The sequence below is a fragment of the Chiloscyllium plagiosum genome, chromosome 9 (genome assembly GCF_004010195.1).
Source record: "Chiloscyllium plagiosum isolate BGI_BamShark_2017 chromosome 9, ASM401019v2, whole genome shotgun sequence".
Lineage (NCBI taxonomy): Eukaryota > Metazoa > Chordata > Chondrichthyes > Orectolobiformes > Hemiscylliidae > Chiloscyllium > Chiloscyllium plagiosum.
This window is the reverse complement of record NC_057718.1, coordinates 78234147-78251941: the sequence shown is the minus strand read 5'-3', so window position 1 is coordinate 78251941 and position 17795 is coordinate 78234147. Positions and strand designations below refer to the sequence as shown.

At 42.9% G+C, this 17795-nt stretch overlaps 1 protein-coding gene across 2 annotated transcripts in view; it reads right to left on the bottom strand.

The window, feature by feature from the left end:
- The window catches only part of igf2r (insulin-like growth factor 2 receptor), a 212167-nt gene extending 195073 nt beyond the window's left edge, over positions 1–17094 (bottom strand). The window contains exon 1 of one of the 2 annotated variants that reach the window (XM_043696288.1): positions 16691–17094. In XM_043696288.1, the coding sequence (XP_043552223.1) occupies positions 16691–16812 (122 nt within the window). In that variant the 5' untranslated portion in view covers positions 16813–17094. The remainder of the gene's footprint in view (positions 1–16690) is intronic. The other variant, XM_043696289.1, reaches the window with a different exon arrangement.
- Between the last annotated feature and the right edge of the window lie 701 nt (positions 17095–17795).

The window sequence follows — 17795 nt, the reverse complement described above, 5'->3', positions numbered from 1 at the left end:
GTTAAATAGCGAAGGTCTTCCCCAGGATAGTGGAGTCCAAAACTAGAGGGCATAGGTTATGGTGAGGGGGAAAAAAGATTTTTTTTAAAAAAAAGGAGACCTGAGTGGCAACCCGAAGTTGGTGCATGTATGAACTGAGCTGCCAGATGAAGTGGAAGAGGCTGGTACAACTACAAGATTTAAAAGACATCTGGATAGGTGCATGAATAGTAAGGATTTGGAAGGATATGTGCTAAATAATGACAAATGGGACTAGATTAATTCAGGATGTGTGGTCACCATGGACGAGTTGGACCAAATAGTCTGCTTCCATACAGTATAGCTTGACTCGATAACCTGCACATCGTTGAACTGTTGGAGGAAACTGCAGCTCCCAGAGGAAACTCACAGAGACACTGAGATAATGTGCAAACTCCACACAGTGGCCAGAGGCTGGAATCAAAACCAGGTTCCTGGCATTGAGGGACAGTGCTAGGCAATGAGACACCATGCTACCCCTTCAAATTACTGACTGGGTGATGCGCCAAGTTTAGAATCACAATTAAAATGTATTCGACAGTATTTTATTTCCTCCCTGTAAATGGCACTGATGCTTCTAAACGCTAACCAAGTTGTAATTGCAGAAATCATTCCTAAAGAGACACCTGTAAAAATAAGTTTACAAATGGCAGAGTAGATAAATGTTACTGAGCCATATGAGAAGAGTTACACACATCCACCCACCCCCCAAGCCTTGCGAATGCTGAGTCAGCTTCATTATTCCAATTACCATCAGATTGAATTTGACAATCCTGGGGAAGGAATTGGAAAAGCTCGGGTTCACTTTATTCCAGTAATTGCCTCCTCCTCCCAAGTGACAAGTTCCCATTCCATAAACAAGGTCACGGAGTGCACTCACTCTTGTCACACTGTACAGATCACAAACGTAAATTGTTTTACCCAGTTCTCAATATGACATCACATACTTTCTCTACATTACATTTAGAATAAATAGGTCCATTATCTAGATTAACTATGTAATAAAACTTATTCAAAGATGCAAAACTGAATAATGAAATAAATATTTACAAGAAAACAAACCAACACATGATAATGGAAAGCAATATTCTTTCTGCAGAGATTTGCTCTGAATAAAACATTTAGTTAATAATGATTAGCTTTTGAAGGAAAAAAAAAGACAAGCTGTGGAAAGTTCAGATGATTGGCGATTTGGCATATAGACATGTCATTCGACATACGCAGCTTACTCAAAATAGCATTGAGAATTTTGTCCTCATCGAAAGCATCTGGAAATCAGGTTTCACTTTGGACTCAAGGTGTTTCAGAATGAGCAGTGGCAGGCGGGACAGCCATTCCTCAGGCTCTCTCCTCCTGTTCCTTCCCATCAACTGAAAACCAAACAAAACATTCCTCTAACACCCAGACAGATGATTTTTAAGTGAAGCCAAGTAAATAGCTGAAGTCCTGTAATTTCACATCTCTTTTCACCCTAGCATTTATGAAAGCAAAGTGTAAGAGAAATGGCCGCATCTGTGCAGCCATAAAGTTAACATTGATTCCAGTGACGTCATAACTGAAAACAGCTGGGAAGGGTTGGCGTTCATACTATACGAACGTGGTGGGTGAGGGTCTGTGGATGGGCCATCTAATAGATGGAGACGGTGCCCAGACTAAAAGACAAAGCGTAAGAGCCAGTGATGCCAAGTGACAAGCAACAGGGCACTACATGTCATTTTTACAGACACAGCAGATGCGTCCCATGAAGTGATCACCCAGTGTGTTTTCTCTCTCCATTGTGGAGGATGACTCACTGCTTAGGCATAGATAACAATTTAAGTCAGAGGAGCGAAATTGTCAGGAAAAACATGCTTCACAGTATCCAGAGGACAGCTAAATAAAAAAATTGATTACAATTAAGAAACTGTTTTCTTCAATGAGCGGATATGAATTACATTAGACTGATGTAGAATGACCAAAAGTTCAAATTAGGCTCAGAATCTGAAGAAACAAAATCCAAGCGAGGAGAAAAATTGAAATCTTTATCGCCTAAAGCAAGCAAGCTTGAAAGTTATTGTTAATGTTTTATCACACTTGCGCACTAATCACAAGATTAATAAAATCAAGATTTACATCGTGCCAGCAACTAAATTACCTTGCGCAATAAAGATGGGCTAGCCCCATCTCAATTTAATTTCAAAGTGTACAAAACTTCTCTTATATACTAGGAAGGAATAAATTACTGCAGATACTGGAATCTGTACTGGAAACAATAAATGCTGGAAATCACAGGTGAGACAGCATCCGTGAACAGAGCAAGCTAACATGAAGTTCTAGATGACTCTTCACAGCCGAATGAAGCTCTGAGAAAGTTTCATCTAGACTGGAAACACTGGCTTGCTCTCTACAAATGCTGCCTGACCTGCTGCGATTTCCAACATTTCATGTTTTCAGTTCCCTTACATACGGTTTGTCTTTAAATTTATCCTTCTAGCATCTTGACACTCTTTTGAAGAATGAAACACCAAGATTTCACCATGATGTTCTTCATATTTCAGTCAGACATTAAAAAGGTGAATTACATGACTTCTTTCAAGGCAGAAATGTCTCTGGATAATGGCATTTGCTTTTAATAATGTTCAGAACCATAGCAAAGTTAAACCCTTATTGTACAAAGGGTAATGCTACAAACAGCTTCATCACCTCCCTTAAAAGCTGATCACAACCCAACTCTGAAGTTATGACAGAAATTGATACTTCAACAGAAGTGAAGGTACAGCTGTACTCTGAACACTGCGGCGCTGCAGGTCAGGCAGCATCCAAGGAGCAGGAAAAATCAACATTTTAGGCATGGCACCTTTCAACCTCAGTGCTATACATCAACCACTGGTCAAAAGACTGGGTGCAATCAACCAGTAAAAAAGGTCCCGCCTGTTCAACATCATGAATAAAGAACACTATTTGTCTACACTGATGCTGCACTGCAAGAGTCTTACCCATTCCTGTGTTGTTTCCAGTCAGCAACTCAGTACACAAATCACAAGGACTGAAAAGTTTTACAGCGCTCATATCAATCGCCCATTGCAACACTGAAGATTTACTAAATTAAAAAAGTGCAATTCAACAGAAAACTTCACTGCATACTAGCAAATTCCAACTAGTTTTAAAAACTAGCATCAATTCTCAGAATAACATACCTTGTTAAAAAGATTATAGCAATATAGTCTTGTTTGCTAAAAACAATAGAATTCCCAAATTGCTTCGTACACTAACTTACACTGATAACCAACGGAAAGCCTTCTGCAAGCAACTAGAGGTAAAGAAGTTGATCTATTTTTGAAGTCATTGGCCAAGGCACAACACCTTTCTGCTCTCCAAGTTGTATTTATGATATTACAACATCTGCCTGAACCAGAACAGGCACTGAAGGCCTCCACCTAACAGCTCATCTAACAATGCAATATCCTTTCAATACTATAGTAATCTAACCCTGTACCCAAGTCCCTAGTATGGCATGAAAGCACAGTACTTAACCACGTAAAAACCTCTACTTAGTTATACTCAACCATACAATGCAAAAATGTACATTTACTAACAAGTTTAAAGTTACAGCAACTATGCATACTGAAAACAAGTTGCATATTTCATTTCTGTAAAAGCCAATAAGCGGAAAAATGTCCTGAGGCAAAGTTGTGATCTAAGCAACAGCATTATGGCATCATATTTGAGCAAAGAATCATAAACAATTATTCCTTGGCTTGAATTTTGCATTGAGAACTCTGGTGATGAATTCACCATTAAGGAATAAGTCAGATTACTTTGCATTCATTGCATTGTTCAAAAGTTAAGACTGGAAATTCTGAGATTGCTACGTCACATTACCTCCACAAAAATGGACTTGGCACAGATATTAAATAAAAGGGTACAAAGTTGTGTGTTTACCCAATAGTTAACTTTGGGATATCTGGTCGGCATGGACGGGTTGGACCAAAGGGTCTGTTTCCATGCTGCACATCTCTCGGACTCTAAGTGCAAGTTTTTTAAAAAATCTTAATTGCCAAAGAGTCTTGGAGTGTAGTGGCCACCACTTGGTAAAAAAGTCTGACTTCAAGTCCTCTTTCAGGATTTCATGCCATTGATGCATCAGAATGTGCCAAAACAGGTTTATTTTGAAAAAGTAAATTGCCAAGTGACCTCTGACCCTAAAAATGATTTTACAAGAATAGAATTGAATTACTGCACAAGGTTTTTTTTTAAAAAACTCTTCCACAGCTACATTCTTTGACCCACCTTCTATATCACACTGCACACAATTTAAATCAAAAACTTGTACTCCATGATTTACAGATATACAACTTAGTGAGGATTGGACAGCTGATGGGTGAACAGCTCTGCAGTTGCTTACCCTGCTTATATGATGCAGACCCTGAAGAGAGTGAAAGTGAATCATATGCAACTAGTTGCTGCAAACAGGCTCACAAAATGAGAAGACAGTTGTTAGCATATTGAATAGGAAGTGCTCGTCCTCAATGCTGTCCTCAAATTCTGAACCAATCCATATAGTAGTCAAATGTTTTTATGACTATTCTAACATTCCCAATTTGATGACCAAACACCTTCCAGTTCTGAAAACTAAGACGACTTGATTGCAAGCTCCAGTAGCAGATAAATTTTGTTCAAATTGTCAGTCAGCTCACCAATGTGAACTTTATGAACTCTCAGAATCCTCCCTTCCACAAATGGTCTTTTGAGTGTCTCAGGATTCAGACACTGTTCATGAACTAAATGAAATTGACAATTTACTGCAATAACCAGTTTTACATGAAAGTTGAACTGCCAACTCAGGATGAGCATTTTCTACAGTTAGCAAGAGGATTAAGTGCAAGTGGCTTTCCTCTCGTCCAAACTGAAATTTCTTGTTTTAGAAATGCATTCCACATTATTCAGGAGCTCCAACATGAAGCTCAGGGATGCAACATGCAGGGAACCTTTTAAAAAGTTTTTGAAACACAAATTTGAACAGGTTTATCTCAAGAGAAGGATGAGGGGTAACCTTTAAAATCATGAAGAGCTTTCAGAGAATAGACACAAAGTACTTCCACTTGTGGGAAACAAACATTGCTGGTCATTCATACAAGATAATCAGTAAATCAAATAGGAAATTCAGAATGAACACATTGCCTATGAGGGAGACAGGCACAGACAGAGTTAAAGGGTGAAGAATGGGTGAAAGATTGAGTGAAGCACAAAATTTGCATGATCTACTTGCTGAAACCCTCAACCATGTTTATTACTTCTGGACTCTACTCTCCATACTATCTTGACTGGTCTCAGAATCATAGCCATGTACAGCATGGAAACAAACCCTTTGGATGGACCAACTCATCTATGCCAACCAGATATCCTAAATTAATCTAGTCCCAATTGCCAGAATTTGACCCATATCCCTTTAAACCCTTTGTTTTCACATACCCGCCAGATACCTTTAAATATTATAATTGTACCTGGTTCCACAACTCCCTGAAGGGCTTATGCCAGAAAATCAATTCTCCTGTTCCTCAATGCTGCCTGACCTGCTGTGCCTCCCCAGCACCATACTTTTTGACATTGACACCCAGCATCTGCAGTCCTCACTTTCTCTGGCAGACCATTCCATACAAGCACCATCTTCCCCTTAGATCTCAAATCTTTCCCGTCTCACTTTAACCTATGCCCTGTAGTTCAGGACTCCCGCACCCCAAGAAAAAGAGCTTATCAATTTACCCTATCAATGCCCCTCATGATTTTATAAACTTCGACAAAGTCATGCCTCAGCCTCCAACACTCCAGGGAAAACAGCCCTCACCTATTTCAGTCTCTCCCAATAGCTCAAACCTTCCAACCCCAGCAACATGCTTGTAAATCTTTTCTGAACCCTTTCAAGTTTAATATCCTTCTTGCAACTGAGAGATCAGAGTTGAACATAGTATTCCAAAAGTGGCTTAATCAATGTCATCTACAGCAGCAACATGACCTCCCAACTCCTACACTCTGACCAATAAAGACAAGCATATCAACTGCCACCTTCACTACCCTGTCTACCAGTGACTTCACTTTCAAGGAACTATGTAACAGCACTCAAAGGTCTCTTTGTTCAACAATACTCCTCAGGACCTTACTATTAAAAAGATGTACCTCAGATTTACCTAGATTAAAATCCATCTGCCACTCAGTCCATTGGCCCATAGGGGCAGTACGGTGGCACAGAGGTTAGCACTACTGCCTCACAGCGCCAGAGACCTGGGTTCAATTCCCACCTCAGGCGACTGACTGTGTGGAGTTTGCACATTTGCCCCATGTTTGCGTGGGTTTCCTCCGGGTGCTCCGGTTTCCTCCTACAGTCCAAAAATGTGCACGTTAGGTGAATTGGCCATGCTAAATTGCCCATAGTGTTAAGGGCATGGGTGAATTTAGGGGAATGGGTCTGGGTGGGTTGTGCTTCAGCGGGTCGGTGTGGACTTGTTGGGCCAAAGGGTCTGTTTCCACACTAAGTAATCTAATCTGACACTCCTCAGTCCATTGACCCATCTGATCAAGGTCCTGATGTAATTAGAGATAACCTGCTTCAGTGCACAACACCAATTTTGTCGTCATCTGGAAACTTACTAACCATACCTTCCACATTCACATCCAAATCATTTTATATAAATGATAAAAAGCAATGGACCTAACACAGATCCTGCAGGGGGGGGGGGGGGGGGTGGGTGAAGGAAGGAAGTGGACAGGTGTTGCACCTTCTGCAGTAGCGATAGGTGCCGTGAATCTATGGGGGTGTGGAGATTATTGTTATTGTTGGGAGTGACAGAATGGAGCAGGCTGCGTCAGAGGGAATGGTCCCTGTGGAAAACTGACAAGGAAGGGGAGTGAAATGTGGCCTATGGTGGTGGCATCTTGTTGGAGGTGGTTAATATTCTCCGGATGAGGATGCTGGTGGGATGGTAGGCAAGGACAACGGAGCCCCTATCACTGTTGCGGGAAGGAAGGGAGAGGGTGCAGGTGGAAGTGCAAATAGGTCGGACCCAGTCGAGAGCCTTGTCGACAAAGATGCTGGGGATCCCTCGCTGAGGAAGGTTGACATTTTGGAGGCTTCCTGTCAAAATTGTCATCGGAACAAATGCTATGGTGACGGAAGAACTGGGGAAATGAAAGAGTTTTTACTGGAAGCAGGGTGAGAAAATGTACAGTTCAGCTAACTGTAGGAGTCTGTGGGTTTATAGCATATATTGGTAGCCAGTCTATCCCCCGAATTGGAAACAGATGTCAAGCGAAGGGCGGAGTCAGAGATAGATCAGGTGAAGATAAGAGTATGGTGAAAATTGGAAGCAAAAATCGATAAAACTTTTCCAATTCTGGATGAGAGGGAGACAACACCGATGGTATTATCGATATACCGGAGAAAGAGTTGTGGATGTGGGCTGAAATTAGACTGTACTAAGGAATGTTCCACGTACCCCAAAGACATGTTCACCTGCATACCCATGGTCACTCCTCTGACCTGAAGGAAAATGAGTTAAAAGTTGCTCAAGGGGAGGATAAGCTCATGCAGATGGAGGAGACTGGTGGTGGATGGAGACAGTTCAGGAAGCAGAGAGTCCTGAGACCATCCTTGTGGGTGAAGGACATGTAAAGGGATTGCATGTCCGTAGTTTAAAAAAGAAAACAGCTGCAGCCCGCAAACTGGAAATTCTGAAACTGGCATAAAGTGCAAGTGTGCGCCGCTCAAAAAACAAAATGATCCTGAGCTGCCTGTTGCCTGCCACTTTAACAAACCATGTACTCTGGCCAACATCGGTCTCAGGCTTGTTGCATTGCTCCAGCGAAGCTCATATGCTGGAAGAGCAGCACCTCATTTTCTGCCTGGAGACCCTGCAGCCTTCCAGACTCAATATGAAGTTCATTAACTTTTGGGGCCTGAGTTGTCCCATGTCCTTACCCTCCGCTCCCCACAGGTAAGCCTTATCACAGTTTGCTATTACACACTACCCACTGTTAGCCATAGTCCCTATTAACAGAGATTCACCCTCCTTGCCAGATTATCTACTCCTCTATCTGTCCAACTGCTCTTTTTTGGGCTCCATCCCCATCTATAGTGGACTCCTTATTTCCTCCTTGATCCTAGCTTATAAACGAACCATCCTAGCTACCATCGGTTCTGAAAGAGACACTTGACCAGAAATGTTAACTGATTCTCTCCACAGATGCTGTCAGACCTGCTGAGCATTTCCAGCAGTTTATATTTTTAGCTCTGATTTACAGCATCCAGTTCTTTTGGTTTTTGTTGAGAAATTTTCATCCTAATTTGTGAATACTTTTCACAATTTCTTCCCAACTTACAACCCTCTGACTGCAACTAATTCTGGCCTCTTTATTAAACCAATTCACCATTGACGAGACAATGCAGACACTACAATGCATAAATAGACACTGCGCAACAATCACCAGACAGGAATGTTCCTTCCCAGTTGGGGAACACTTCCGTGGTCAAGAACATTCAGCTTCCAATCTTCAGGTAAGCACCCTCCAAGCGACCTTTGAGATACACAGCGCAGAATCATCGAACAGAAATGGATAGTCAAGTTCAGTACCCACGAAGATGGCCTCAACTGAGGTTGGTTCATGTCATGCTAAATGACCCCACCACACTTCTGTAAAATATTCCTTCCTGTCCTGTTTTAACACCATCATCTTGATAAGTTATGATCTCTCTACCTTAATTTGTACAGTTTTTGATTACTTATTACTTTGGTTAGACGCTCAGCATGTGACTCTTCACATTCCTGAAGAAGGGCCTGTGCCCGAAACGTCGAATCTCCTGTTCCCTGGATGCTGTCTACCTTAATTTGTACAGTTTTTGATTACTTATTACTTTGGTTAGACGCTCAGCATGTGACTCTTCATACCTATCACGTTATTAGAGTTATTTGGTTTGTCTCCAGCAATATATATTTTAATGGTCTGTGCCTCATTTAATTGGATTTAGGTCATCCCTTGACTTGTTATTCACCTATTGACACATTACTCTCACCATCGAGCCTGCAGAGACTTAATAGACATCCCACTCACACCATTTTGCATAATCTTTTGAATGCTCTGCCTATAAATCCTGTAATTGTGCTTCTCTCTCCTCACCTGAGAAAAGAGCAGTGCTCCAAAAGCTTGTGATTTTAAGTAAACCCAATGGACTACAACCTGGTGTTAATTCACCATTAACAATGTCTTCAGCTGCCTATGTCCCAGGCTCCGGAATACGACAATTTTGAATTCACTGACCTCTTATGATGTCCCTTAAAACCTCTTTGTAATGACAAATCTTATTCAATAAAACTCCTGGAGGTTTGAGCATGTTTAGCACTCTATGCAAGTGCAAATAATTGTAACAGGAACAATGTGCTCACTTTTGGATCCAAAGCATTATTCTAAAATATTCCAAATCATTACTGCATAAGCTATTGGGTTGTGTCATTTTGCAAAAAAAAAAAAGGGGGCAAAATAGCAAAACTCAGGTGGAATTTAAATATTGGCATGAACCTTGTAACTCCCTTATCAATATCAGCCTGTAGTGTGAACAATGGTGAATAATTTACTTAACCCAAGTTATGATTGGTTTGTATTTCAACTTTAAATTTGAGATAAAGTAAAATGCATTATGAGCACCACTTTATTCTCAACGAAAATGAATCCACATCATTCAACACTAGAAATGTGTCTAGAATTTTTTTTAAATTGTACTTTCAAAGACCCGATTGTTCGGTTTTCCAATCCAAAAACTCAATCACAGAACATTTAGCAATACTTAGAGGAAGGAAAACACCATAGTGTTAGGAATATCTAAACTAAAAACAGAAAATGTTGGCAATACTATGAAGTGAGTGCACTAAGGATAATGGAACCTGAAAGTTGTTTTAATTCATCTTGTACGCACTGCCATGGCTTTCCAGTGAAGGGAAAGAATTAAGATAGCGAATGGAATGCCAACCAAGCAGGCTGTCTTGGATGCCTCTATTACTCAAGTTACTCTTATTCAGTTAAGTGAGCAGTATTCCATTGCACACCTGACCTGTGCTTTTTTGACACTGAACTGTTTTTGAAGAGTCAGTTGATGAGATCCCATCTTCTGGCCTATTCGCCTAGCCACGGTGATATATGGTTACTCCAGATAAATTTCTGGTTAGTTGCAGCCTATAGGATGTTGATGGTAGGCCATTAGCAGTGACAATACCTCAATTTATCAAGGGTTCACAATTACAATTTCATGTTGCTGCCTGGCACTTATATGGCATGAATGTAATCTATCACTTATCCAGGGTCTGAACATTGACCAAATATTCTATAGGAGAAAGTGAAGAAGGCAGATGCTGGAGATCAGAATGAAAAAGTGTGACGCTGGAGAAGCACAGCCCGAGGATTAGGACAGTCAACGTTTTGAGCATGAGATGCTGCCTGACCGGCTGTGCTTTTCCAGTATCACTTTTCAGTCAAATTTTCTAAACGCAGGAATGGATAGCATTATTTACAATAGTTATAGAGTCAGTCAGAGATATAGAGCACAGAAACAGACTCTTCGGTCCACCTCATCCATGCCGACCAAATATCCCAAATTGATCTAGTCCTATTTCCCAACATTTGGCCCAATCCCTCTAAACCTTCCCATTCATATTCCCATCCAGATGCCTTCTAAATATTGCAATTATATCAGCCTCTAACTTTTTCCAGCAGTTCATTCAATACACTCACCATCTTCTGCATGAAAACGTTGCCCCTTACATCCCTTGTGTATCTTTGCCCTCTTACCTTAAACATAGAATATAACAGCACAGTACAGGACCTTCGGCCCTTGATGTTGCGCCGATCTGTGTAGCCAGTCTGAAACCCTTTCAGTTACACTATTCCATTTTCATCCGTATGTTTATCTAATGACTATTTAAATGCTTTTCAGGTTGGCGAATCTACTATTATTGCAGACAGTGCACCCCACCCTCTTAGTACTGAGCAAAGAAACTACCTCTGACATCTGTCCAAGATGACTCAATTTGAAGCTATGCCCCCTTGTGCTAGCCATCACCAAGGATGAAAGGCTCTCTTCCTTGAATAAGCTCCACATTTCAATTGTGCCCATCCCCTGCAGTTTCCACCCCCTTGCTGCATATCCTAAAGGAGAAAGTGAGGTCTACAGATGCTGGAGATCAGAGCTGGAAATGTGTTGCTGGAAAAGCGCAGGTCAGGCAGCATCCAGGGAACAGGAGAATCGACGTTTCGGGCATAAGCCCTTCTTCAGGCCTGAAGAAGGGCTTATGCCCGAAACGTCGATTCTCCTGTTCCCTGGATGCTGCCTGACCTGCTGCGCTTTTCCAGCAACACATTTCCAGCTCTGCATATCCTAAATCTTGCCTAATTGCATCGTAATTGCCTTTCTACCAGCCATAACTCTTGCCTTGCAGTGTATACCTATCTCTTTCCATCACTAAAGTAAACATAACTGAATTGTGGTCACTATCACCAAGGGCGGCACATTGGCACAGTAGTTAGCACTGCTGCCTCACAGCGCCAGAGACCCGGGTTCAATTCCCGCCTCAGACGACTGACTGTGTGGAGTTTGCACATTCTCCCCGTGTCTGCGTGGGTTTCCTCCGGGTGCTCCGGTTTCCACCCACACTCCAAAGATGTTCAGGTCAGGTGAATTGGCCATGCTAAATTGCCTGTAGTGTTAGGTAAAGGGGTAAATGTAGGGGAATGGGTGGATTACGCTTCGGCGGGTCGGTGTGGACTTGTTGGGCCGAAGGGCCTGTTTCCACACTAAGTAATCTAATCTAAGACTCAAAATTTAACATCTGGCTGGGCTCATTACCCTGTACCAAATATAATATGGCCTCGCCCCTTGCTGGCCTGACTACATACTGTGACAGGAAACCATCCTGCACACATTGGACAAAAACTGCCCCATCTAAAGAACACAAACTATAGTATTTCCAGTCAATATTTGGAAAGTTAAGTCCCCTATAACTGCCATCACACTTGCTCCATCTGTGCAACTATTCGTAGGCCTATAGAAAATTCCCAGTGTGATCTCTCCTTTCCCATTTCTAACCTCAGCCCATACTACCACAGTAGATGAGTCCTCAAACATCCTTTCTGCAACTGTAATACTGACCTTGACTAACGATGCCAACTGTCCCCCCGCCTACTTTTTACAATCTTCTGTTCTTCCCGAAACATCTAAATCCCAGAACCTGCAACAACCAATCCTGTTCCCGCTCTACCAATACCTCCGAAATGGCTACAACATCGAAATTCCAGGTACCAACCCATGCTGCAAGTTCACGCATCTTATCCCGGATGCTCCTAACATTGAAGTAGACACACTTCAAACCAAACTCTTCCTTGCCGGTGCCCCCTTGCAAACTTGAAACCTTATTCACGACCTCACGACTCAAGCTCTGTACATTCGAAGTACAATTTGGGTTTCCATCCACCCTGCTGAATTAGTTTGAACCCACCTCAGAGAGAGCGCCAAAGATGTACAGCATCTAAAGACCATTCGGTCCAACTTGTCCATGCCGACCAGATATCCCAACCCAACGTAGTCCCACCTAGCACCTGGCCCATATCCTTCCAAAACCTTCTCGTTCATATACCCATCCAGATGCCTTTTAAATGATGCCATCCACTTCATCTAGCATCTCATTCCATACACGTACTACACTCTGCATGAAAAAGGTTGCCCTTTGGTGTCTTTTAAATCTTTCCCCCCCTCACCCTAAACCTATGCCCTTTAGTTCTGGACTCCCCCACCCCAGGGAAGAGACTATTTATCCCATCCATGCCACTCACGATTTTATAAACCTCAATAAGGTCACCCCTCAGTCTCCGACTCTCCAGGAGAAACAGCCCTAGCCTGTTCAATCTCTCCCTCCAACCCTGGCAAAATCCTTTTTTGTGTTTTCTGAACCCTTTCAAGTTTCACAACATCCTTCCAACAGGAAGGATACCAGAATTGCATGAATATTCCATAAATGGCCTAACCAATATCCTGTACAGCCGCAACAAGACCTCCCAATCCCTGTACTCAATACTCTGACCAATAAAGGAAAGCATAACAAATGCCTTCTTCACTATCGTATCTACCTGCAACTCCACTTTCAAGGACCTATAAACCTGCACTCCAAGGTGTCTGTTTAGCAACACTCCCTAGGACCTTACCGTTAAGTGTATAAGCCTTAAGATTTTCTTTCCCAAAATGCAACAGCGCGCATATATCTAAATTAAACTCCATCTGCCACTTCTCAGCCCATTGGCCCATCTGATCAAGATCTGTTGTAACGAGGTAACCTTCTTTGCTGTCCATTACACCCCCAATTTTGGTGTCATCTGCAAACTTACTAACCATACCTCATGCGCACATCCAAATCGTTGATATAAATAACAAAGTAGTGGATCCAGCACCGATCCTTGTAGCACTCCACTGGTCACAATTCTCCATTCTGAAAAACAACCCTCCACCACCCTACCTTTGAGCCAGTTCTATAGCCAAATGGCTAGTTCTCCCTCCATCCCATGAGATCTAACCTTGCTAGCCAGTCTCCCATGGGGAACCACTTTGAACGCCTTACTGAAGTCCATATAGACCACGTCCACCGCTGTGCCCTCAATCCTCTTTGTTACTTCTTCAAAAAACAATCAAGTTTTCCCATGCACAAAGCCATGTTGACTATCCCGAATCAGTCCTTGCCTTTCCAAATACATGTACGTCCTGTCGGAGGATTCCCTCCAACAACTTGCCCACCACTGACATTAGGCTCACCAGTCTATAGCTCCCTGGCTTGTCCTCACCACCCTTCTTAAACAGTGGCACCACATTAGCCAACCTCCAGTCTTCCAGCACCTCACCTGTGACTATCGATGGCACAAATATCTCAGTAAGAGGCCCAGCAATCATTTCCTTAGTTTCCCAGAGTTCTAGGGTACATCTGATCAGATCCTGGGGATTTATCCATTTTTATGCGTTTCAAGACATCCAGCACTTTCTCCTCTGTAATATAGACAGTTTGCAAGATGTCACCATCTATCTCCCTACATTTCGCATCTTCCAAGCCCTATTCTACAATAAACACTGATGCAAAATATTCATTTATTATCTCCCCCATCTCCTGCAGCTCCACACAAAGGCTGCCTTGCTGATCTTTGAGGAGCCCTATTCTCTCCCTAGTTACCCTTTTGTCCTTAATGTATTTGTAAAAACCCTTTGGATTCTCCTTAACCCTATTTGCCAAAGCTATCTCATGTCTCCTTTTTGTGCTCCTGATTTCCCTCTGAAGTATACTCCTACTGCCATTATACTCTAAGGATTCACTTGATCTATCCTGTCTATACCTGACATATGCTTCCTTTTTCTTAACCAAACCTTCAATTTCTTTAATCATCCAGCATTCCCTGCACCTAACAGCGTTTCCTTTCACCCTAACACGAATATACTTTCTCTGGATTCTCATTATCTCATTTCTGAAGGCTTCCCATTTTCCAGCCATCCCTTTACCTGCGAACATCTGCCCCCAAACAGCTTTTGAAAGTTTTGGCTAATACCATCAAAATTCACCTACCTCCAACTTAGAACTTCAACTTTTTGGTTGGTCTAACCTTTTCCATCACTGTTTTAAAGCTAATAGAATTATGGTCGCTGGCCCCAAAGTGCTCCCCACTGACCTCAGTCACCTGCCCAAGAGTAGGTCAGGTTTTGCACCTTCTCTTGTATGTACATCCACATACTGAATCAGAAAATTTTCTTGTACACTTAAATTCCTCTCCATCTAAACCCTTAACACTATGGCAGTACCAGTCAACGTTTGGAAAGTTAAAATCCACTACCATAACCATCCTATTATTCTTACAGATAATAGATCTCCTTATAAATCTGTTTCTCAATTTCCCTCTGATTTCTAGGGGGTCTAAAATACAATCCCAATAAGGTGATCATCTCTCATTTCTCCATTCAACCCAAATAACTTCCCTGGATGTCTTTTCAGGAATATCCTCCCTCATTACAGCTGTAAGGCTATCCCTTATCAAAAACACCACTCTCCCTCCTCTCTTGCCTCCTTTTCTGTCCTTCCTGTAGCATTTGTATCCTGGAACATTAAGCTGCCAATCCTGTCCATCCCTGAGCTATGTTTCTGTATTGCTATGATATCCCAGTTGGCTTCCTTGTTGGCTTCTTGCATTTAAATAATTTATCAATCCTACCTTCTTTTCTGCTTTGTCCTTGTTTGACTCTTCTCTTTTCAACTGCACCAGGCTCTTTCCTCACTGTCTCCCTGGGTCCCACCACTTTTCCAAAGTTCCAAAACAATACAACAGCATACAAAACAGTAATTGCTGCTCCAGGAATTTGAAGAAATCGCATCCAACACCTAAAGTCTCTCAATAAAAAGGAGCAGCCTCAGCCATTTTTCCCATCCTCCATCTTAATTACCCAGAATCCTTTTGAAGAGCATTTATCTAAATTAAACTCCATCTGCAACTCCTCAGCACATTGGCTAATATGATCAAGATCCTGCTGTATTCAGAGATGACCATTCAATAGTTATGCTCTAGTTTTAGATTTTTGCATAACACAGGAATTGTTGGCAGAAACAGGCAGTGAAAAATGGAGGAGGATGAAGTGGAAGTCATCTGTCAAATTGAAGTTATACATCTATAGAAATTGAACTATTCAGATTTAGCCCACCAGAGTGGTTTTACTTGGGGGCACACATCTGTGTGCTCCAGTTTCCTCACAGTCCAAAGATGTGCAGGATTGGTATGCTCAATTGCCCATCATGCCCAGGAATGTGCAAATTGGGCAGATTAGCCATTTTGACGGTCAGAGTGAATTCTACAGGTCAACTGGCCTGCATCCACACAGTACGGACTCTATAATTGACTTGAAGCACACAGCTTAAATCACCTAAATTGCATTTAGTCAGAAAGTTATATTATAATTGCATCTCGATTGCAAAGCATCGCACAGCATTTCGCAGACAAAATGCTTTTGCATTTGGTTAGCATTATACTGTCAAACATAGCAAACAAATTCACGTACAGACAATTCACGAGGCCTAATAAACAAGGTGACAACGACCAGCTCATCCATTTTAGCGATAAGGTGAGTGGTAAATAGTGGACAAGTCACATGACACGCCTGATCCTCTTCAAAGCAACTCACAGGATCACTCATGAGAAGGGGTAGGGGCAGCACCTTAGCCAAATCACTGGAACTGTCACCGATATTTTGAACCCACAACCATCTGACCCAAAGATAAGGCCAACAATAGCCCTCACTGAGGTACGACGAGGCCCGCCAGAGCAGAGAAATTGACCACTGAAACCATTTATTGACTAAAACTGATTTCAACGACAGAGTTTTCAGCCCATCCCGCCTCAAGATGACCAAGCAGCAGCCGAACACGCCTCGCTCTCTCCCGGAGTTTGTTTTTTCCTAATCAGCCAGCGCCAGGGGCAGTTCCTGGTTTGGTACCGGCCGGGCTCCACGCAGACACTTGGCAGCAGGCCCGATGCCCGGTTAAAGCGAGCGGAAGGCAGCGGCGATTGAATGACCAGCAGCTCCAGAGCAGGTTGGAGCTGCTGAGCCGCTTGGGCAGTGGGGTGACAGGGCCAGACTCACCCGCATAGCTCCGGGTAAACACGAACATCGTCAGCCTGCGCACCGCTCCACACACAACAAACGGCAAGGAGCAACCACTTCACCGCTCGGAGAGACCCAAACGGCACTACACGGGCCATCATTTCCACCCGTTAACAGAGACTCCCACCGGACAATACTAACGAGGCCTGCTCCTGCAACGGGTACCCTGTGGCCCCCGTCACATGACTCAGTGAAGCCGGGTAAACCCCACCTCCGAGATCACAAGACTCAGCGGGGGCAGGTTAGCCCCACCTCCTGGTCACGTGACTCAGGGGGGCCGGGTTAGCCCCACCTCCTAGTCACATCACGCGCCGATGCCGGATGAGCCTCTCCTCCTAGTCACATGATTCGGCGAGGCCGTGCTCGCCCTTCCTCCTATTCACGTGACTCTTCGAGTCTGGGTTCAGCCCTATCGTCGTCACATCGTTCAGAGAGGCTGAGTTCTGCCCCATCCTAGTCACATGACAATGAGGCTGGGCTTGGCCACGCCTCAGGCACGACGAAGTTACGCGTGTGATCCGGCGGGCGGCAGGCGTTACTGAAGGTTCGGCTACATTACTGGAAATCACGACTTTCGTCGTTGTCACGTATCGCCTATAAGTTTATTGAGGTTTTGAGATGAGTGACTGTTGTGTATTTGTGTAGCTATGGAGGATTGGCACGTAGACACTAATCATATGACAACATCGGGCCTTTGTGGGAGCTTTCTCTCTTTAGCCTTACTGCTTCCTGAGTGAACGCCACCATTACTAAGGTTCAAAGTTAAAAATCACACAACACCAGGTTATAGTCCAACAGGTTTAATTGGAAGCACACTAGCTTTCAGAGCGACGGTCCTTCATCAGGTGATAGTGTAGGGCTCAATTCTAACACACAGAATTTATAGCAAAAATTTGCAGTGTGATGTAACTGAAATTATACATTGAAGAATTGATTGTATGTTAAGCCTTTCATCTGTTAGAATACAGTGATAGTTTCACTTCTTTCATGTGTAAATCACAAAACCTTTTTTTTAAAGTTGCATTCTCGGGTTAGCTGTTAACAATGGTGATAGCTAGACAATATGTTGAAGGTGTTGGCCCCC